Source organism: Falco cherrug, chromosome 4, assembly GCF_023634085.1.
Source record: "Falco cherrug isolate bFalChe1 chromosome 4, bFalChe1.pri, whole genome shotgun sequence".
NCBI lineage: Eukaryota > Metazoa > Chordata > Aves > Falconiformes > Falconidae > Falco > Falco cherrug.
In genome coordinates this window covers 46,286,308-46,307,688 of record NC_073700.1, presented here as the reverse complement: position 1 = coordinate 46,307,688, position 21,381 = coordinate 46,286,308, and the positions used below count along the sequence as shown (strand labels likewise).

At 47.9% G+C, this 21,381-nt stretch overlaps 2 protein-coding genes across 6 annotated transcripts; both read right to left on the bottom strand.

Annotated features, from left to right (window-relative positions):
- Positions 1–2,788: 2,788 nt before the first annotated feature.
- Positions 2,789–6,179, bottom strand: LOC102054069 (activated RNA polymerase II transcriptional coactivator p15-like). 2 transcript variants are annotated; one of them, XM_055709473.1, is made up of 5 exons: positions 6,115–6,179; positions 5,961–6,027; positions 5,669–5,785; positions 5,309–5,417; positions 2,789–3,454 (listed from the first exon to the last, which is right to left on the bottom strand). In XM_055709473.1, exons 2-5 carry the CDS (start codon positions 6,024–6,026, stop codon positions 3,375–3,377), a joined length of 372 nt encoding a protein of 123 aa, XP_055565448.1. In that variant the 5' UTR covers position 6,027; positions 6,115–6,179; the 3' UTR covers positions 2,789–3,374. The 2 variants fall into 2 exon arrangements, with proteins under 2 accessions (XP_055565448.1, XP_055565447.1); XM_055709472.1 differs by lacking the exon at positions 6,115–6,179 and having other exon boundaries at positions 5,961–6,096.
- Positions 6,180–7,071: 892 nt separating this feature from the next.
- NCLN (nicalin) lies at positions 7,072–21,317 on the bottom strand. Of its 4 annotated transcripts, none has more exons than XM_055708121.1 (16): positions 21,065–21,316; positions 17,990–18,180; positions 17,636–17,780; positions 16,963–17,057; positions 16,617–16,697; positions 16,311–16,414; positions 15,784–15,872; positions 15,470–15,609; positions 14,862–15,040; positions 14,562–14,649; positions 14,423–14,461; positions 14,143–14,306; positions 13,427–13,480; positions 13,258–13,336; positions 11,780–11,879; positions 7,072–7,243 (listed from the first exon to the last, which is right to left on the bottom strand). In XM_055708121.1, the coding sequence occupies exons 1-15, from the start codon at positions 21,243–21,245 to the stop codon at positions 11,820–11,822; spliced, it is 1,689 nt and encodes a 562-aa protein (XP_055564096.1). In that variant the 5' UTR covers positions 21,246–21,316; the 3' UTR covers positions 7,072–7,243; positions 11,780–11,819. The 4 variants fall into 4 exon arrangements, with proteins under 4 accessions (XP_055564096.1, XP_055564095.1, XP_055564097.1 ...); XM_055708120.1 differs by lacking the exon at positions 7,072–7,243 and adding an exon at positions 7,477–9,780; XM_055708122.1 differs by lacking the exon at positions 7,072–7,243 and having other exon boundaries at positions 7,477–11,879; positions 14,143–14,303; positions 21,065–21,317.
- Positions 21,318–21,381: the final 64 nt, after the last annotated feature.

Sequence of the window (21,381 nt, the reverse complement as noted above, 5' to 3'; positions counted from 1 at the left end):
TACAGCTCGAGGGACCCAGTGCCTCAGGTAGAAAATATCTGTTTAGAAGGAAAGAGATATCCAGTATCTTTTGGAGTCCATGAATGGACATATTATAATCACCCCAACTGCAGTAAAGAGAAGAACAGACATGAAAATACTGCTGGTAAATGAAAAATAGAACAGCTGTCAATCAGCACCTGGAAAGGGTTTACAGAGCCACACAGAGAATTATATATCACAGTAACAGGATTAAGGGGTAGATAAAAGATAGCGATAGCACCAAGAGAGAGTGAAAAAGGGAAATGACAGGTCACCTTCACCAATGAGGAAGAAACATGTTGCATTTATCACTGAGGAGGCTGCAAGGGAGAGCTAGCAGGGGCACAGCAGAGCTCAGGTGCATGATTCCCAGAGGATGAAGGAACAGATTCTGCCCAAATGTGAGACACCGCTTCAAAAAAGAACCATTACAAGAAAACTACATTGTGTGCCCAGGAAGTTTGTCTTCTGCAGAGACATTTGCTAGTGAAAAAACGTAATGTGTTTTCTTTAAACACATCTATACTTTCCTGGCTTCTTGTGGCATATGAGTGTCTGGATTTTAGCTTAAGATAAAAGGTAAAGAGGTCCAGTCCAGTGGGCCAAATTTGAGAAGGGCTCAAAAGATGCAGGAACAGCAAGATATACTTTGCATTAGGAGTGCCTGCCCTTTCCTTCCAGCTTTTCAAGGCATGGAGGAATGGAGAAAATACAAGCTCCAGCTCTGAATTTCCACATCACCTAGGAGACAGCACTTGAGGCAGGAAATCCTCACAACAGCCCAGAAAAGAGAGGGGGAGGAAAGAGAAAAAAAAAAAGAAAAAAAAAAAAGATATCCTTCAAAACAATCTGCCTTCCCTTACCTATTTGCTCCCTAGGCAGGAAAGCCGAAGGACTAGTCAAGAGGGTGCTGGCAGAAAATACCCAAGCAACAATACAGTATCTCAGAAAGATAAGAGTTCATTCCTGTAACATGATTGTTTCTGGTCTGGAGCAAAAGGTTCTGCAGAGAAAACTGCTCCAAGGCAGCCAGATCAACAGCTCAAGAGAAAAACACCCTCCCTGTGTAAAAGAGTACAACTTGCCATAAGCTTTCATCCTCTTGTTTACCGAGACCTTACTGTTTACCTTTCATACTTTTGGGATATCTGTTATCCCAACCATTTTAAGATTAGGGGTTTTTTATATTTTAACTTTGCAACAAAGCAAAAAATTAACTAATTTTTAAGGCTTGTGGATTTTATGACTGGAAGTTGTCCCTAACAGGGGGTAGATTGGAAATTAACATCAAAGATTCCAAATTATCTTTCTGATCAAGAGCAGCTATTCTTTGAGCATTTTAAAAAAAAGAAGAAAAAAAAAAAGCACCTTGTTGCCTGTTACACAAATAGTTTGTGTTGTTTGCAAACTGTTTGTTCCAAAGCTTGAAAGAAAAGTAGTCAGAAAACAATGGAACATGGCCCTCCTTCCCCAGTTAGGGGGAGGCCACTCATCAGCTCTAGAACCATGCAATATTCAATTGAGCTGATCAAGTTCAGCTTGGACCTGGTTTTAATCAGCAAAGATATTACACTCTGCTGATTTGATCTGGCTTCTCCCTCTGCCGCCCAAACACTCCTGGAGCAGGCACTATGCACAGAGATGGTTGGTTCTGTCACATGCTCTAGTCTCCCTACCCCAGGGCTGGGACAAAATGAAAGGACTGAGCATCCCTAACATCTTGGGCTCATACCTACACCATCAGCTTCTTTCTTTTTTTTGTAACTTCTTTATCTAGCCATCACCTTTAGTCTCGGAACACTGTATTAAGACATTATGATATAAATATTCCATGGGAATGAGCTGACAGGGAGAGCAACCTGGCTTTGGGACACTGTCTAGTGTCCTCATGCTCTCTCTCACTTACTTGAGAGAAAGAAATGTGGCACTTGACTAGAGAATTAGCTGAACACAGGATGAGAAAAGAAAACCTCAGTCATCAAGGCTACCTATCTCTGCCCCTGCTCCACGCAGCTACAGCACTAGACCCTTCAAAAAATTTTAAGGGACAGTTTTATGAAGATAGATATTTCCTCCCGCCCCTCCTGCTACCCCTAGTGAAAGGCTAATCCAGCAGTTTTAAAATTTAGCATTTAGGAGAGCCTAGTTTCAATTCAGTGCTCCACCCCACATCTTCCACACAACCCTGAGCTCCAACAGCCCCAGCACCTCTACAGAGCAAGGGCCTTAGTACCTCCTACTTCACCAAGGTGTTGCAAGTGTCAGATACATTTAAGAGCTTGAAGCATTCAGATACTATGGAAACCAGGGCAAGAGAAAAACCAAAAATAGATGGAAGACACAAGCTGTTGAAAGTCTGGAAAAGTCTTGCTGGGGAAGGCTGTGCTTGCTGCAGCTGATCCCAGAGTGGGATCCGTTTAGAGCTCAAGCATAAAACATCCCCTCTCCGCTCTTTCCAGAGCTTGTCATTTTTCTCTGCCACAGGGAAAGGAATATTCTTTATCCTCCTTAGGCCTTTAATTTTCTCTCTATTTATTAGGCCTCCTAATTACCAGTTCCTTTGAATGATTCACATTCTAGCTTGCCCTTCCCATGACCTGGAGCAGAGTGCTGCCTGACTGCTTCTGTGGAGCAGGATTATTGGGAACCTATCACGAGAATAAACACTACAGAGCACTCTCCTTCTGAAAGGGAAATCCAACAGCAACCTACAAAGAAGGGTGCCTGAAACAAAGAGTCGAGGTGCCAGCCTGTGGAACACTATGCCTCTGCTTTTTATAATGCAAACACCTTTATTGTGCATATTCACCCTTTACAGACAAACCAGTTGCTAAAGTAAAATAATCCCTTTCTTCACTCAGAAAAACAGCCACCCCAAAACCACCAAACAACCCTCACCAACACAGAAAGGACTTGAAAGAGCCGGAATGGACATGTGGAGGAAACACAGTGGGTGCCAACATGAGGTATGCAAACCATCTTACTCAACTGTCAACTAAGTGGATGACAGTAACCCATGCAGAGCAGTTAAAGCACTCCACAAGGTAGACCAAAGCCATCCACCCCTAGAAAGACAGGTTGAGGTGATGTCCCTCACCAGCACAGACCTCAGAAGTGCTTGAGACCACAGATGCTGAGGTCTCGCTTCACAGTGCTGGCTCTAGTTCCAGCTGCTCATTACAAGCTACTTCCTGAAAATAGAAGGGTCTCTGGTTTCTTCAGCGTGACCACCACCTCAGTGAGGAAACCCCAGCAAGGTGAGGGGAAGGCTCCAGACAAGAATCACTGGCCTTATAGTTGTCAATGCACTTAAGGGAAAGGAAACAGACTGAAGGTGTCCAAGATTCTTCATCTTATAATTTCTTGACTGCATCATCAATCTCGGGAACGATCTCCTTCAGCTGGTTCCACTGTTCTGCAGACAGGGCAATCCCTAGAAACAGCAGAAGGAGAGGTTTCGGAGGAGGCAAGGGGTAAGCATCAAGTAGCACACCAGATTGGCTCCTTCAGACTAGCTACAGAAGGGGAAGCTGAATCTGAGGCAGAGGCTCAAACCAGAAACAGAAGCAGCCTACTAGGCACGACAGTTGTGGCAGCACTTCAGCATCCATATCAAGAAGTGCTCAATGCTATCACAGAAGCACCATATGAGAATATAAGCTCAAATTGCCTTTCAAGAGTCCCACAGCCCCTTATAGCCCATTCCCTAGTACAAATTCCCACCCACATGAGCTGGAAAGAAATTCTAGGAGAACCTTACTCCACACAGCAGTTAGGACAGCATCCTTTTAACTGCCCAAAGGAAATAATGCGAACTGTAGCTCTATTAAATGCTGCTAACAAGAAATCACTAGTGTGGCTTAAACACTGGAAAAGAACTGGCTTCTTTTTAGATCCAGCAGAGATAAGGTCTTGGTGTCCTGTCCTTCTCCCTTAGAAAACAAACATGGTAGTGGAATTGCTGCGTGGATTCCAGCCAGATGTTAACAAAGCCAAAAGGAACAAGTTGACAAGAATCACATTAAAGAACTAGGGCCCAAGCTTTATTAAATTCTCTAGATAAAGATCAGGGGCCAAGAACTCCTGAGAAAAACAGCAGAGGCAGTATTTAAATGAAAAAAACATTTCTTCATGATCTCTGCTTTAACTGACAGATCTTCTGTCTTAACATTGTGGGTGTGCTTTTTCCAGCCTGGAAGGAGTCCACAATGCTCCTTTCCCTCTCTGCTCCCAATGGCACAGAAAAGCTTGAGGGCTTTGCTTCCCATGTTCATTACAGGGTACACAGTTCCCTCCAAGTGAGTAATTTAGACTTGTAACTTCCCTGAAGAAAATTAATTTCTGGAAGGAAAACTATGCTTAGTGGTTATGAAGCAAACCAAGCTGAAACAAATTTGTATGCCCTGACGCAAAAATCTATAGCAAGGACCAAAAGGTTCCTCAAGAAACCCCCCATTAACCAAATATTTGCTGGGCACAACACACAGGGATGGTGAAAAGAGTCCAGGGCCTGTGAACTACGAGGCAAGCTAGCAAGTCACTGTCAAAGTCCAAATGCAAAAAAAAAAAAAAAAAAGGCCTAAGCTGAGCATTGACGCATTGGTCAAGGAACTCTGGAGAAAAATGTGTCTTGCTATCTCTAGCTGCCTTTGCTTGCATCACCTGCTCAGGTAGTGCTGCCGCAATGGGCTGCCCAAGTTGTGCCATCGTATCACATCATCAGACACCTTGCCAAAAGAATAAGGAACACCTAACACAGCAGCATTAGAGTGTCTTGGTAGGGATCCAGAAAGGCCTTAACCTTCCTGTCCCCACCTAGATAGGGAAGGGTGGATTTACTTCTGGGAGGCTCCCCCTGCCAAGTACAACTCCACCATTACAGATTAGGGGCAAACACACAAAACATGGGTTTTTTTGCCCTAGCCATCACCAGCACCCAAACAGTAGTTTATCAGCTAGCAGCAGGATACAAGACAGCAACACTGGAGCCAGGGTTTTCAGCCTCCCCTCCTACAGCTAGAGAAAGGGCTGGTGACCAGAGGTGGAACCAGAGCCCTGCACAGCAGCCTCCTGCACTGCTCTTAGCGGTCCTGCCGAGCCTCACGCCTCACTAGAGGCTCACGCTCCCTCAACCCTTTGTGCTCTTCTTAGTCATTGCCACCCAGGCTGAGAAAGCGCTAAACCCCGCCGTGTGCTTTGCTGCACTGCCCAGTCCCTCAGTGTGGCACCCGGGTCCCGGTGCCATGGTGGGGAGGCCACAGGCCCTGGCTTGCGAGCATGGCTGTACCTTTCCTCCCCGGTTTCATGCTGCCGTCCTTGTCAGTGTAGAACTCCCTGATGTCCACGAGGGCCTTCCCCCTGAAGCAGGACACTCGGACATAACGCATCTTCCCGATCTAGGGCAACACGGAGCCTGCGTTAAACCCGGCCCTGCGGCAAGTCGCCTCGGGCCTGAGGGGCCTTGTGGGGCCAGAGGTGCCTTGTGGGGCCTGGAGGGGCAGTCAGTGTGCCCCAGGGCTGGTGGGGAGCAGCTAGCACCCCAGGTAGGTGGCTCAGCCACCCAACTGCAAGGAGAGGAGCGGAGGGGAGGCCTGTACAAAGGGGAGGAAGACAGTGGGCGCCTGGAGCAGGTCCCTGCCCGCCGTACCTGGAACATGCCCTCCTCTTCACTGCCTTGTCCCACAGGTTTTTCTATCACCCTTGAAGGTTTGGCCTCAGTTTTCAGCCTTTTCTCTGACTTGGAAGACTCTTCATTCTTTCTTTTCTGGAGAGATCGCCAGGTTGAACAGCCTGGTTTGAGGAGCCGCAACCCTTCTCCTGGGGTGGGCCGGGGCCCCGTGGCACCCCCGCCCCGCGCTGCAGGCAGGCCCGGCCTGTTCCCTGCCCCCGAGCCCAGGGGGCTCTGCCGCCGCTCCCCCCTCCCCGCAGGGCGGCAGTACCTTCTCGTCCTCCTCCAGGCCGCTCTCCGAACCGCTCGCTTCCGCCAGCTCCCCGGCCTTGGGCATCCTACGGGAAGAGCCGCGCATCACCACCGCTCAGCCCGGCCCGGGAGCGGACGGGGAGCGGAGGGGCCGGAGCCGGGGCCGCCCGTACCTGACCGAGCGCAGCGCCCACCGCCGGCCCGCGGTCCCGCTCAAAGAGCCAAGCCCCGCCCCCGCCCCGCGCTCTAGCCAATCACGCGGCTCTCTGCGCTCCTCGCAGCGGCAGCGCCCCCGCCAGCCGGCCAATGGCTGCGGCGCTCTCCGCCTCGTGCGGCCCGGGGGGGGCACGCGCTGCCCCAGCCCGCACCGAGCCCGGGGGGAGGGACCCGCTGCCGGAGCCGGCACCGAACCGGGGGGACCCGCATCCCATGTCCGCACCGAGCCGGGGAGACCCGCAGCCAGAGCCCGCACGGAGCCCGGGGGGGGCGATCCGCAGTCGGTGCCCGCCCCGAGCCGGGGGAGAGGGACCCGCTGCTGGAGCCCGCACCGAACCGGGGAGACCCGCAACCAGAGCCCGCACCGAGCCCAGGGGGCGGGACCCGCAGTCGGTGCCCGCCCCGAGCCGGGGGAGAGGGACCCGCTGCCGGAGCCCGCACTGAGCCCGGGGGGGGAGACCCGCAGCTGGAACCCGCCCCGAGCCGGGGGGAACGACCCGCTGCCCCAGTCCGCACCGAGCCGGGGGGAGGGACCCGCAGCCAGAGCCCGCACCGAGCCGGGGGGGAGGGACCCGCAGCCGGAGCCCGCACCGAGCCGGGGGAGGGCACCCGGGCTGGAGCACGGGAGGCAGCACCAGAGCCCGCTCCAGCCGCCCCGCCCCGAGCCCGGCAGCGCCCCCCGGCCGGGCGGCAGCACTACGGTTCCGAGGGGGGAGGGGGGGGAGCACCGGGGTCCCGGGGGGGCTCCCCACCAGGCCTGGCCTCTGCTTGGCCCTGCCGGACCCGGGCTCGCCCTGCCCACCCCACCGAACCGCTCCCCACCGGGCAGCGGGGAAGCCCCGCGTCCATCCCCGCTCCGCACCCACCCCAGTTCCCGCCTCGCCTCATGCTCGGGGCACAGACCTCTCGCAATGTTTACGATTTGAATAAATAGTTTATGAGTGTTCAAAAAGTCATTTGGTCACGACAGAGGCACAACGATCTACCACCAGCATACACCGGGCTGGCTTCTCCGGCAGCTGGTTTTTCACAGGACTGAAGATGCCTTGCATAGAAACTTTTAATTGCTTCAAATCGGCACAAAGCCTGCAAATAAATGGGAATTTGCTCACCTCGAGGTGCTGGAATCTTGCTCAGGGCCTGTCACTGTTTTCTGTCATACTATTTTACTTTTGATTCTATGGAAGGGATGATGTAAGCTCTTCAACACCTGCATTTTCTCCCTTTTTGTGTGTGTGTGTGTGTGTCTATTCCTTCAAATAATGTAAGAGGATTCCAAGGGGTTTTGAGCTTCCAGCAGCAAACAGTTTTCCAACAAATCTGTTCATCAAACCTACTCACTCGGTTTATTTTTTCCAAGGGAAAAAGGGATAAACAAATAACGAAATGAAAAATGTTAAAATACTTAAATATTATTACATTTATAGTCAGAAAAATATGTAAATCAACTGCATTGAATTTTCTATTAGCTTTTAAATATTCACCTCAATATACATTTGTTCTTTAGGACACACAAGAGATAAATAATTGAGTTAACATCACTAGATAAATCAACTCTTTTTTTTTTTTCCTGAGCTGCAAACATTCCAGATTATAACTTTGAAGTTGCTGTCCAATAACTACAAATGGAAACTAAACAGATCGAAGTGAGCGAGCAGGAGCCTACGCTTGAGTACCCAGAGGCCCAATTTACTGAGAGATACAGTAGCATCCTCATCATTTCAGAGCAGTAAATCACGATTCTTAAATGCAAAACCCAGCTTAGCCACAGGGCGCAGAAGCCCGGCATTTTGTCTTGTGCTATGAACAAGAAAGCCACATGATTTCAAACAAACAGCCCAAAACCAAGCCCCACAATTCTGGGCACCTGTGGTTTTAAGCATCGGAATAGATTGTGGTGCCTCCTCCAGCCACAGACGGTGGGGTACCTAGTTCCATTTTGGCTTCAGGGTCTTTCCTCTTAGCGCTGAGTACACCAGGGTGGAGTTCATATTGCACAGTAGTACTGATTTTGTAACCTATTTTATAATGTAATTTTCTCTTCTTTGGGAGATCACCTACAACAGTCCACACTCCTCACATACAATCCCCATTAGTGCCTGTGTGGGTGGGAGTGGACAGAAGGAATGAACAGCTTCAGTGCTTAAACCCTGTTGGAAAACCAGGTTTTTGGGAGCTGCAGACTTCAACAGCAACCAGGACAACAGATAACCAAGAAAATTGTTTTATGGCCAGAAGCATCAGCTGCTAGCCATTTGTGTATATGCGGACATACGCTTTCCATGCATCTTCCTTCCAGGTCAGGCAAACTCCTGATAAAAAGGACAGGTAAAACCACAGGGGCAACAAGAATGAGCTCTGCAGAACTCTTCTGCAGTGTTGTGGAGAACTTATTTTACCAGAACAGCTGCTGGGTTTCTGCTTTTGCGTGTTGTATTGGTGACAGAATTGCTCAGATACACTGCAGTACGGATCAGCACCATTTTTCTTCGGTTTTTTTCAAAATAGCAGAATAGCAGGATCTATTTACAAGCTTCTCTGTCAGCTTCCCAAAAACAGCAATGTGGGAACTAAGTTCACTCCCAGGACGGGCACTCTGCTCCAGCTATGAGAAAGTTGGAATTTTACTATCTCAGATTTGAATAGATGATGTTTCAGTGCACATACACTTTGATCAAATGCATAAACCCTGATCTGTAGTAAAAACTACTTTCTGTGGCAGCCAGCTAAAGGAACACAAAAAGCATCTCATCAGATAAGACAAATTACCTTGGTGTGGGAGAGATGGAGGTACTATCCCAACTGCTCTTCAGGTTTAGGCACTCTCCTCATTTACCTCTAATCTACCTTTCTTCCTTCAGGGAGCGTTAACAGCTTATTGTTGAGACCACAAAGAGCTGAAGTGTTTGCTTTGATGCTACAACCTTGACAGAGACATAGCTGCAACCACACTGGGTGGCCTCGGTGGAAGTTTTTGACTCCAAGCAGGAAGACCAAAGGCTGACAGTCTCTACTGCAAGGAAGAACGCTCTGAGCCTGTTCTGTTCTCCCTTGCCCACTACTTGTAGATTTTTATATGCATCAAGTCAAGCTGCAGCAGATTACTAATAATTTTGTTTCTTCTATTTTGCTCAGTAATGGAATTTCATTAAGACTGGTTAAGTAACCGGCTGGATGGGAGGGAACACCCCCCCTGCTCCAAGTGTAACACACTAGAAATGTATGATGCAGCTGGAGTCCTCTGAAACTACCTCCAGGTATCCAGAACCTACAGAGAAGTTCTTCAGAGAGCCACTGTACTGTGCATGTTCTGAACCCACAAATCCAGAGCGTGCACCTTCCCACAGCACAACACACGTAGCCTCGAAGGCCAGAGCATAAAAAGCCAGTAGAAAACAACCAAGGCTCATCTTCCAGCCGCTCCGGCAATTTCTGAATTCATTCTAAATTCATTTGGCAGAGGAGTGTCACAAACACTTAATGCATGTAGAGACACGTATTTTAAAGAAGCGCTGGAAAGATCAGAAGGCAGCAAGTTTCCCTATAGGGCTGATACTTCGGGAGTGCTTGGTACTGTGCCACCTGCCGATATTACAGCAATCCACTGACATCAGCATGCTTTCCTGGAAAATAAGACCCTTCAAAGAACAAGTTGCTACACATTTAAAGTAGCAGAAAGCACACATCACGGGGTAAGGGTACTCCAAGAAGGAGACTACAGTGAAACAAAGAAAGATGAATGGAAATCAGCACTGTGGTCCCCATCCAAAGGACAAGGACCGCGACTGGCCACAATCCCTTTTTTAACATGTGCACACACACCAGCTGGGGCGAGGACAAGGATGCAGAGCTTGAATTTTCTTTGCCTACAGAAAAAGGGGGATGCTTTCATTCAAATCCACAGGAGCTTTTCAGCCTCTGTAGAAGATGCTATTTCAAATACAAGTAGTCATTTTAAAAAAAAAGGTAGTCACCATGGCCTGTGAAGAGACCTCATGCGCTTCGAACAAATTACAGAAAGGACTCTAACATCGTTGAGTGGCAGGACAGTAGTATTCAATCAGGACATCTTCTAGAACTACAACTAGCCTAGGACTTGTAGTCAGTATCTTGATGTATTTTCCAGAAGAACTTGAGGGCAAACGGGCCCAGAATGGGCACTCAGCTCTCACCAGAAAGTGGTGACAAGTAATCCTGCTTACCTCGGATGGTGCAATTCAGGAAAGATTTAAGATGAGGACGATGCTTGAGCAACTGGTTACCTGGCCCTCCCAATGTTTGCACAGCACTGGCAACTATTCTGGGCAAATACACAGCTCTTTCCAGCCAGAAACATCAGCAAACTAAAAATAAGGCTTACTCAAGGATAAAACTAACAAAGAGCACGTGTTTCAAGATACACTCTCTTAGGTACAGTTCTAGAAACAGCCATGTTTAAAATGACATTCATAAAACTTCATTTTTTTGTTTTGTTTTGCTTTTTAATGGCTACATGACCTGCCTCCCTTCATACATAATGGGGGCAGTGCATGAAAGGACAGCAACAAGCACTTTGGGAATTTCTCGTATGTGCAGGCCAGGAACAGTGTTTCAGATATAGCAGAGCTGAAAAATGTGAAATGAGACCCTGAGATGCAGGTGAATGTGGGAAAACACCCCAAAATCCAGAACCCATCTGGAAGTGAAAACTGAGGAATGAAGATGGAAGGGATTACAGACCAGAGCTTAGCAGGAGCTGGGCTGCTCTTGCTATTAATGTAACCAGTTCATTTAAATAACATGGAACAGCACAGAACACGATTCTGCAGCAGCTGGGGCTGTAGAACACCCTTTAAAAACCAAGCAAGAATTTAGCACAGAGTGGTGGCAGCCGTGAACTGTCCCAAGGACCATAAACCGTAAAGAGAAATCAAGTCCACAGCAGAACAAATCCCCTGATAGAGACAGGAGAGAACCTGACCTGGCAAGAACCCTAATTAGCAAAGTACCCGTTTTATCAATCTTTCCTCATTCTGTCAAGGACAGTTGAGCCCATTTACAGTGCACCTCCTAAAAGGGAATAAGTTATTGCACAGTCTAAACAAAATGCACAAGATGCTTGCTGCAGACACTGCTTGCTCAACACAGCCTCCTACAGCTAGGCAGTGAACTTAAGGAAGAGGTGCCATAAGAAAACATGCTAATAGTATTCTCTTTAATTTGCATGTGCACTTTTTTTTGTTTCTTTTAAACAACTGCTCCGAGTCCTTGTTTGCTGGGTAGAGATAGCACAACGTTCTACTTTTGTAGTTTCAGTTTCCAAGTTGGCTGAATGGCACACGTCCATGGAGGTGCTGGACTTGGTTTTACACTCATAGAAGCTGCTCAGAATCAGCCGTTCAGTGTTTAAACAACCTGCAGGAACTACTGAAGTCTCTGAGCCTTTCCCTCACCAAAAAGCAAAGGAAAGCAGACACGGTGCAAGTCAGGGGAAGAAGGTGAAGAAAAGCACTTAAAAGGTGCACAATAATTAAAATTTCATTTTCTTTCTGCCTTCTTCCCCTCTATAGAGTATCAAAGGGGAGACAGAGGAAGAGAAACAGCAGGATTCAATGGAAGGCAGAAGGTTCCTGATGGGCTCACCGATGGCTCAGTGCTGCTGTGTGGGTGACGAGTCGCTGCTTCACTGCTGCTTGTTTTTAAGGGATAATCTCTGTATCATCTTGTAAAGCAGACCAAAGTGCTGGAAACAGAAGGAAAATAAGTAACCACAAGTCCGTGACTGTGTTCTACACAGAGAGAAAACTTACTAGAAGGCTCAAAACAATGCTAACATGCAAATGCAATACCTTGTTTGGATCAATCACCAACACTCTCATCCTGAAGACAGAGTGAGTGGGACTTGGTGAATTAGGAGGAATTATCATAATGAAGCTAGTCACTTGAAGTTGTACAGAAGGTTACGGCTTACAAAAGTGTTTGTGCAGGCCTCCCATTGTGAAGATGCAAACACTTGTTAAAGATTTTACATTTTCTGATGCAATTCTGTTTCTTCTGAAGGGGAAGAGAAAGCTTCAGATTTCAGCACCTGCATGATACTGGTCACTACATAAACACTCTTGCTAGCAGTTTCAGGAATGTAAAAATTAACCAGGTAAACACAGAGATTCCCAGTAGTTCACTATCCTTTCACTGGAATTCTATTTTACTGTTTCACCAGAGACCTAGAAATTCACTTAATTCCTCTCTTGATTCTGCTTTGATTAATAGTATTTTGATTTGATAACAGCAACTTCAGATATTTGACAGATCTAACAACACCCAGGCTTCAGATAATTTGTAATAACAAACGTAATGAAGGTATCTGACAGAAATAAAAAATATGTTTTCCCTCCTGTTTACATTGTTACATTGGATTTTTAAATGCTTGTTTCACCAAACAAATAATAAATACAAATAACATTAAAAGATCAAAATCCAGATTTACCTAAAACACTTCCCTTTCATTCATGTTCTTCGGAGAACCCCACCAGGATTAGAAGCCTAGCTTGCAGTGGCTTTGTTAGCATTTAAACAAACCCACTAAATTTAAGCTGGCTGGCCAAGGCATGGAGTATCCCATTTCCAGGAGCATGGACACAGGGTGGAATTTATGGTTTGTGGAAAAAGAAAAAAAAAAAAAAAAAAAAAATCAAACCAAACCCCTGAAGATGCATTTCTAAGCTGCATCCCAGGTTCAGACACTGGAAGGATCTCCTAACACTCCTAACAAGCTGCAAAGCTTTAACATTATGGCAGATTTTAGTCACCTTGAGAAATTTCAGTCTGAAGCTGTTACAGTGCCAAAATAGTTTAAAAAGTGAGTTGCACGAGTCCTTGACAAAGAGAAGGAGCTCTGTAAAATAGTTTTGCACTAGAATGGCGAGAGAGTGCCTTCAGCACAGCCAAGTGAGATACTCCAAAACATACACATCAAAACGGCCAAAATTTTGGATTACTACTTTTAGAGCGGGGTGGCATTATCATTCCAGCTTTGGCGCTGGGACTGTGTGAGTACCAGTTACTGCAAGCTAACGTGATTTCTGAGGGAAACGATACGACTCCTGCTTCTCTACTCTTACCTGCACTGCAACATAGGCAACACCAAGGTAGGCTGCGATACAGACAGCCAGAAGCAGGTCAAAGATCGCTGGCTTGACCCTGCCATAAAGAAAGAGCACATGAAATTGCTACAGCAGATAGTGCTACAGGGTGAGACAATAGCCCAACACGTCCAAGGGAATTCCATACCTGTACGCATTCATCACCTGTTTCAGCTGGTCATAGAAAACAAACTCGGGGTCCCTGTGAAAAAAAGAAATTCTTCAGGTTGTATTACACTTCTTGACATTGCAGTAAAGGACAGCCCAGACCTCTACTCCCAAAGAGTTCATCCAGCCAGAGACAGGTAAGCATGGCCATCTCGCATACAGGTTTTGAACAGATTTAACTGTCAAGTCTGTCTTTTCCTACATTCAGGAGCTTAAGGATACAATTCAGAACACATGCTGCTCAGTGGTCTCAGAGGAGGCAGATGAAAGACAAGTCACTGGGTTCATTAAACTGCCTCAACAGAAGCAGGTTAGATGGGACGGAACTGCCTTTTTGCAATTAATGAAAGCTTTCTAGGAGACTGTAGTTTTTTCCTGCATTTCAGAGAGAAGCAGCACTTGGAGTGGGAAGGGTGGAATCAAAACAGTGAAAAAAGAAGCTCTTCAGACAGAGGGAGCCGTTGAGACTTGTTACTGTGCTGTGAGGAATGATAAAGAGCTTTCTCTGGGAGAACAGAGAGCATGAACCAAAACTAACAGGAGAGGAAAAAAAAAAAAAAAAGAAAGAAAAAAAGAGCAATCACTTCCAGCTACACGCCAAGAAGCCAGAAAAGCTGCAGCTCACGAGACAAAAGCCATCGGAGGGGGGAGCGCCAGTTTGCATGCCCTGGCTGGTTTCTGCATCTCTCTTCTTACCGTTTGTCTGCCTTTACGTGATGCTGTTTGACATCCTTCAGGTAGCGACCCATATAATATTCTAAGGTGTTGAGGAAGGTGCTGTCTTTATCAATCAGCTGGGCAGCCCTGGGCTGACTGCTCAGCCAATCCATCACTGATTCTAGTTGCTCCTGCTGGATCTGCTGCAGAAAAATATCACCAAAGCAAAGGAGTCAACCACACATATGCTGAGACCAGACCTCTCTCCCAGACTCTTGATTCCTTCTTCCCACAAGTTACAAAAATGCACTGTGCTCACCATCTGATCCGTGAAGATCTGCAGATCTGCAGGTGCTCCCTGCAAGGGAAAAAAAAAAAACCAACCCAGGCTACTAGTGAGAGCAAGCTTGGATGGGCAGGACAAATCTGGCTAGCACTGCGTAACAGGCAGCTCTTACCTTGTCTGTTAGGTTGTAGATGACCCTCGTCAAAGCCTCAGCAATGATCCTAGTATTCCTGGTTAGTGCCTTAGTGTCTATTCGTGCCCTAAAGCAAAAGAGAGGATTATGGACTTGTCAATGGAATATCAGCTTCCTCCAGAAACCACCCTTTTTCATTGCAGCCAGCATAAGCCTGAATCCAGAGCCCAGCTCCCAGCATCTCTTCATTCATCCTCTGACCATCAGAACAGCATAACCAGTCATGAGGCCAATTTGTGTTTACGGGCTGGATTTCAGCTGCAGCCTAAGGCCTCTAACCTCCTATCCATGATGCTGTTGCGTAGGCTGTCCCGGTGGCTCTCCAGGTGTGAGATTGTGAAGGCTGGCAAGCGTCGGATTGCAAAACGCTCGTGCTCCCATGCCAGCATGTCCTCAGCCAAGTTTATCTTCTTGTGCACCATGGAAAACTTCACCTCTGGGAACTGGCTGGCAACAACCTGAGGGAAAGGACAAGCCATCCAGGGTGTCATGCTGCCCACTGCATAGACCCACCTACCCAGTCCACCTAGACCCAATTTTTTTGTGTTCCAGAAAGTAAATATACTTCCACCTGTAAGGTGAAGTTTCTGCCATTAAAAAGCTGTTTTAATGTCAAAAAGAGATGTTTTAACATCACTACAGGACAGCTGTTGCAAGCAATAAGCCATAAGGAAGTGCAGTGGAAAATGCAACAGATCTAGTCTGCTTCATTTGGGACTGCGGCACGAGGATTTGCCTGCACTGCAAATCAAGTGACCATAAACACCACATTAAGTATTTCAATGACACACCCTTTCTTCACATCTTCCTTCCTTCCTCTCTTGGAGAGCTGCAGCTCCCCCATACTAAGTCCCAAGTTCCCTTCCACCTAAACCACTTTTCATTACCATTTCCAGTTCCCTCAGAAACGCGTGCTGCAAGGTCCCCTCCTTGGGAGGCTTTGAGACATGGAGATGAAGGCTATTGCCTCGGCCCAGGGTATCAAGGCAGAGAACAAACGCTACATTGTCCTGCAGCAGGCTGGAATCTGAAAGAGAAAAATCCAAACCTATATTGCTATGTTTTGCGCTGGTATTTCCATGCCAGAAAAGCAAGGCCCACACAAGGAGATTCTCACAGGAGGGCTGATACAGTTAAGTGTCTCTTGTATTTAACAGAGGCTTTGCCACAGAACATGCTAGAACGGCAGCCCCTTACTCACCAGTGTGGTCCAAATTGTCTTCCAGCCACCGCTTGGTTCCTTGATAATTAAACTTGCCACCTCCAGATGCAAAGAACAGCAAGTTATACCTGCCCATCAAAGAAGACAGAGAAGTGTTAGCATGCTGCAACCCATGGCTACAGAACTCCGTTACTCAGCGGTGGAGGTGCGGTGGAATCACAACAGCTAGCACCTGACGTTCAAGGCAAACTGTCCATCAACAAACACTTTTTATGTGCCACAAACTAAGGTGATGGGAGGACGGGGTAAAAGGGGGAGTTCCCAGTGCTTGAGGATGGAATCTACTTTCCACATCATTCCCTTCACTTGTCCCCAAGCTTGAGCAGAGCTCTGGCAAAGAAACCAAAGAAAGGAGCTTGGCCATTAACAGCAGCTGTACTTGGAGGGAAACAAACAGAGCAAAAAATGTAAAGGGCTGCTTGTAACATTCTACAGGTCTGGAGCAAAAGCCCTTCTTATCTGATCTCAGCTACACATATTCAACCAAGAACAGGGCAGTTTCTTACCCGGCATGGGTACGTCTGTAGGTGTAGAGGCGGGAGAACAGCCTAGCTAGTTCCAGTAGCACTGAGATACCACTGCCATTGGAGTCAGCACCGTGCGACAGCCACTGTGGAATGAAGTGGGACAGAGACAAGATGACAGCCCTACACTTACTCTCACATACCAGAACAGCCTTCAAGACGGCACACCACCATACTCCTCCGCTTATGACTGTCCCACGTCTTTAAGGCCAAAAAAACCCATTGGAGCAGAGGCCACATGGGAGAAAAAGACAGGAATAGAGAGCTGCAGGAAGCCAGAATACTCACTGGAGCCACTCCAAAAGAATCATAGTGGGCAACTATCACAACAGTGGGCAGGTCTTCTCCACCCAGCCCTGTTAGCCTTCCCTGCAGAGAAAAAAAAAAAAAGAAATCAGTGTCACTCTGCGTGGCCTCTTGTGTGCCTGTGCAAAGGCAGCCTGACTTCTACATGCCAACTGAGCCTGCAGTGCTCTCAGCTCTGAGGACTTAGATACTTACCTAGCTGGGCCTCCCTCAACTTACCCTATCAGTCCAAATGTCTGATGAGGTCCCAATTAAAGAAAGCATCCCATCAGTGCTGCCAGTTTGATTCCACATACAACTCACCAGTTTGAATCCATATACAACTCACCTCCACGCTGGGTATGAGCCAGTCATTGATAGCTTTGCTTTGAGCCCCACTGGTCACCATCTGGAAGCCGTTGGCAGTTGCCGTGTGCAGCAGAACTAGAATCGGAAAAGAATAAGTATACCTGGGAAAGCTTTATCCCTGTATTTCCCTTGCTAACTGAGCTTGGAGAGACCAGCTTTAAACCAATTAAGCCCTCTCACTTGTCACTTGTGTTTATGCATTGACATGGAATCCTGGTGACCATGCATTTTCTTTCTATCCTAAAATCCCAGTATTTTGAGCTGGCTAAACCAGAAGCTTTTCTCCAACAGCCAGCTCAGTCAGATAGTAAAGTTATTTACAGGGGAATACATGGAAGCACTGGACAGACTTGGAGTTAGACAGAAAGCTTCAGCTTCTACCAACACAGTGTAGTCACTTAACATCTTCAGTGTTGTTTTTAACCTGAATTTTGCTTTCTATCTTACTTGCAACAGTGTGAAGCTGAGAACTCAACTCCATGCAACTGTATTTCCAAATATAGTCAAGTAATACTCTCTTTTATATTGTGTTTTTCTTCCATTAAATCTCAAAGCACTTTAACAAAGTGATGCCTGAGACACAGCAGACTGCTCACAGATGGAGGACAGGGCCTGTCTTCCTCTAAACCTTTCCTCAACTTGTTAGAACTCACCTTCTGCAGCTGAGGCAGAACCCTGTGATGCAGAAGCAGCCCTTGTTTGTTCATAGATAGACAGCAGCTCTTCATCTTCCACTGCAAAGTAGACTGGCACAATGGTTTCCATAGCAAGCATTTCTGGCTCTATCTCCATAAATTGCTGAGGATTTAAGTGAGAGACAAACTTAGCCTCTGTTAAACATGCAAGCATGTAGACAAAAATTAACAATCAAAGCAGAGATAAAAAGTTAAGTTTTAAAAATAGAATCTGATTTATTGTGCATTATGACAGGAGCTTTCAGTCCTGCAGCTCCTCTCTCCCTCTCAATTATATCTCCCATCAGAAGACAAAGGGAACTTTTTCTTTACCCTTACAACATCCTGTGGGACAGAAGAGATAGACCGCGGCAAGATGATGACCACAGCACCAGCTGACTGGCGGAGAGCCTTCTGGTACTGCTCATAGGAGAAATCCACCAGCCGCATCATGACGCAGCGGCGGCTCAGGACATCTGCTTCTACAGTGCGGGCTTCTGTGTTAAGCACTGCGCTCCTGGTGCCTGTGAGGAGAGAGCAGCAAGAGGGTTTTTTTTGTAAGTGATTTCATCGTATCCCCTTTGTTTGAGCTTAGCTCCTTCTCAGAACAGTCTTGGTGACAGTCTGAGGAACTTCAGAGCAGCCAGGACCTGCAGAAAGCTAAGTTCATCTCTTCTCCCTCATCCAACAAGGAAGAGAGGTCTGTCGTTTTTCCTTGCATCCATCAGAGCAACATCTGTGCAGTCATGTCCTGCCAGAGTCCTCTTACTCCAGCACTACACAGCTTTGACCATCTTCCCGTCTTCCTCCCCACCACAACCACGCAGGCTACCTGTTTGCTCACCTGCACCAGCACCTGCAGGCAGAAATACATCTGGAGAAAGTGGGGCCCCTTGCTGTGCAGCCTACCACAGCCTCCAGCTGCAGGAGCATGTCCACAAGCAGAAGATGCAAGCTGTGCAGAACCACTTTGTGAAAGGACACAAGGCTACCCCATGTCCATCCAAAGGTCTGTTCTAGCTCACCCACTGGGATATTTCTGTGGCTGAGAAAATTACAAATGAGCAGGCTGCTTCTAACTGCTGCTCTCTCCTGCTCTCAGTTGCTGCATATCAAATCCCCCACATGAAAATGCAATTCTTTGGGAGAACAGCAGTCTGGAGACTTGCCAGCAGCTTCAGCATTCTCTAAGAGAGGACCACAAGGACATCTTTTATAAACAGAGACATTCAAATCCACCTTGCAATTTGCAATGCTCCAAATCCAATTTCTTCTTCTGTAACTGTGGCACCTACATTGAAGAGCTCGTCACACTGGGTCCCCATGCAGCCAGGGAAGGAGCACGGTGCTCCAGAAGGCATCTCAGCCTATGGCAGATAGGAGTGTTGCTAAAGGTCAGATTTAAACCTGGCTTAACTCTGACATCAGTCTGGTCTCGCCAAAGGTCAAATCACCTAAAGAAAACTTCCACTACATAGTGTAAGCGATGGTCATACACTCATCCATGGAGTTAAGGCATGACCTAAATTATCCACGTAAAGCTCCTACACTGTGTAACAAAATAATATTAACAGCAGGCCACCCCCCAATCTGAGAACAATCCATAAGGAGGATAATCTCTCCACTATTCCCAAAACAATTATGTGTAAACACAGCACAGCGTGGATTCAAAATTCTGCTCCCAGCACAGCCCTCTGACATCTAAGCAGATCAGACCCTTCTCTGACAGCACAGCAAGACAAGTTGATTTTCTGTAGTTTCTCTACAGAAAACTGTTTAATAATCATTCATTTACAATCTAAAGAACTCTATTCTAACAATATTGGAGGAAGTCCAAATTTATTCTTAAATTGCTCTGTGACTGAGGTTGACAAAAAAACTCTTCAACCCATGGCCAGAAAAGGCTCAGCAGCAATTGCTATTTGGTCTTTTTGGGAAAGAATATGAGAAACTGGAACAACAAACAGCTTTTATCTTGAAGGACATCTGGTCTCAGAACACATATGGAACAGGAACATCAGCTACCCAAAGGGGCTGGGCAAGGAACAAAGAAAACACACAATCCACCATACTAAAAGGCTCCAGAAAAAGAAACAGCATGAAAAGTTAATTGCAAGCATCTTAAAAAACAATGTGTGGTTTTCCAGAGTTCGCAGAATACTCCAAAATATGTTGCGAGCACTTGGCTAGAGAGAACACTCAGGCAATCAAAGTCAAAGCCAGCTGAAATACATGCCTGCTGCCCCCGTTAAGCCTGCCAACGGAGATTTATCACTACATGAGAAAAGAGAGAGCTTAATACCCCCGTAAGATAGCCCACCTCGGATCTAGTCAGGTTCTCAACACAGAGGTCTCAAGCTGCAGACACATTTTGAGAAACTGTAATGGAAGGAACCCAGAAATAACCTCAGATATTCAGAAGCCACCAGTAGCACCCATAGTATTTACAAAGCGTGCTGGCGTAGCTGGCATTTCATAACTTCTAGTGATGCTTGGTCTTATGAAGATCTGAAAGATCTAGAGATGGAGTCTTATGGACAGTACTGCATCAGTGTGGGGCTGTAATGCCAGACTGTTCATATAAGCCTGAAACTCAGGCCACAAAACAGCAGCAAGAGTCACTTGCGGACAGAACACATGCCCTGATCTGCAATAACGTATTCATGGAGGGCTCTGAAACAGCTCTTGATTTTGCGTTAGCGAGTACAGGGGGGTGGCGGAGGCTAAGGTTTACAACACTTCAATGATTTGCAGAACAGGTTGTTTTTCTGACTCAAAGAAAGGTGTTGCACAATCAGCAGCCTGGAAGAACAGAAGAGAGGAACAGGAGGTCAGTCGTAACATAACAGAAAGGACTCCCAAATGGAGACACTGGAGCAACAGCCACTGTAACTGAAACCAACGATGCTGAAGAGCGAAGAAGAATCAACCTGTCAACAGAGGAGTCAAAGGCAGAAGAACAAAACTGAGCTCACGACCAAGTTCCCCTGTACACAAGAGAGCTGCAGCCAGACTCCTTGAGCCACTGGGAGCTCAGCCCACTGACAGGAGCTTGCAAGGACACAGTAGGGTCCTTGGCCACCTCTAAGTCAGCACGGGGGAGCCCTCGGCACCCTCCTGCTCGTGCCGAGGCTGGGCAGTAACAGCCAGCGGAGGGGGCCCGTCCGCGGCCTCCCTTAGGTCTGGGCCCGGCTGCAGCCTCCCCGGGCCCTGCCGCAGCCTCCCCTGGGCCGGCTCGCCCTTCCCGGGCAGCCCGCAGCTTTGCGGCCTACCCGGGGCTCCCGCCCGGAGCCGGGGCTCTCCCCAGGCCCCCACCACCCCTCCGAAGGGGTTCGCCCTCCCGGAGGGCCGAGGCCTGGTGCAGGCCGGTGGCCGAGCCGAGCCCGGCCGGGCCGCGCAGTCTCTCACCGTAGGGCTGCCCGCCCAGCTCGTACTGCTGCATGCGGTAGACCGTGAACTCGTGAGCGGCCTCGGCGGCGGGCGGCGGGCCCAGGAGCAGCAGCACGGCGGGCACGAAGAGCAGGAAGCTGAGCGGCAGGCATGAGGCCTTCAGCACCGACTCCAACACCTCGCCCGCCTCCTCCAGCATCGCCGCGGCCCCGGCCCCGCCGCTGCGGCCTGCTCCACCGGCACGCACGGCACGCGCGGCGCGCACCGCCCGCGGGCCGCCGGGAGCTGTAGTGCGGACGCTGCCGCAAGGGGCGCTGGGAGCTGTAGTGCGGACG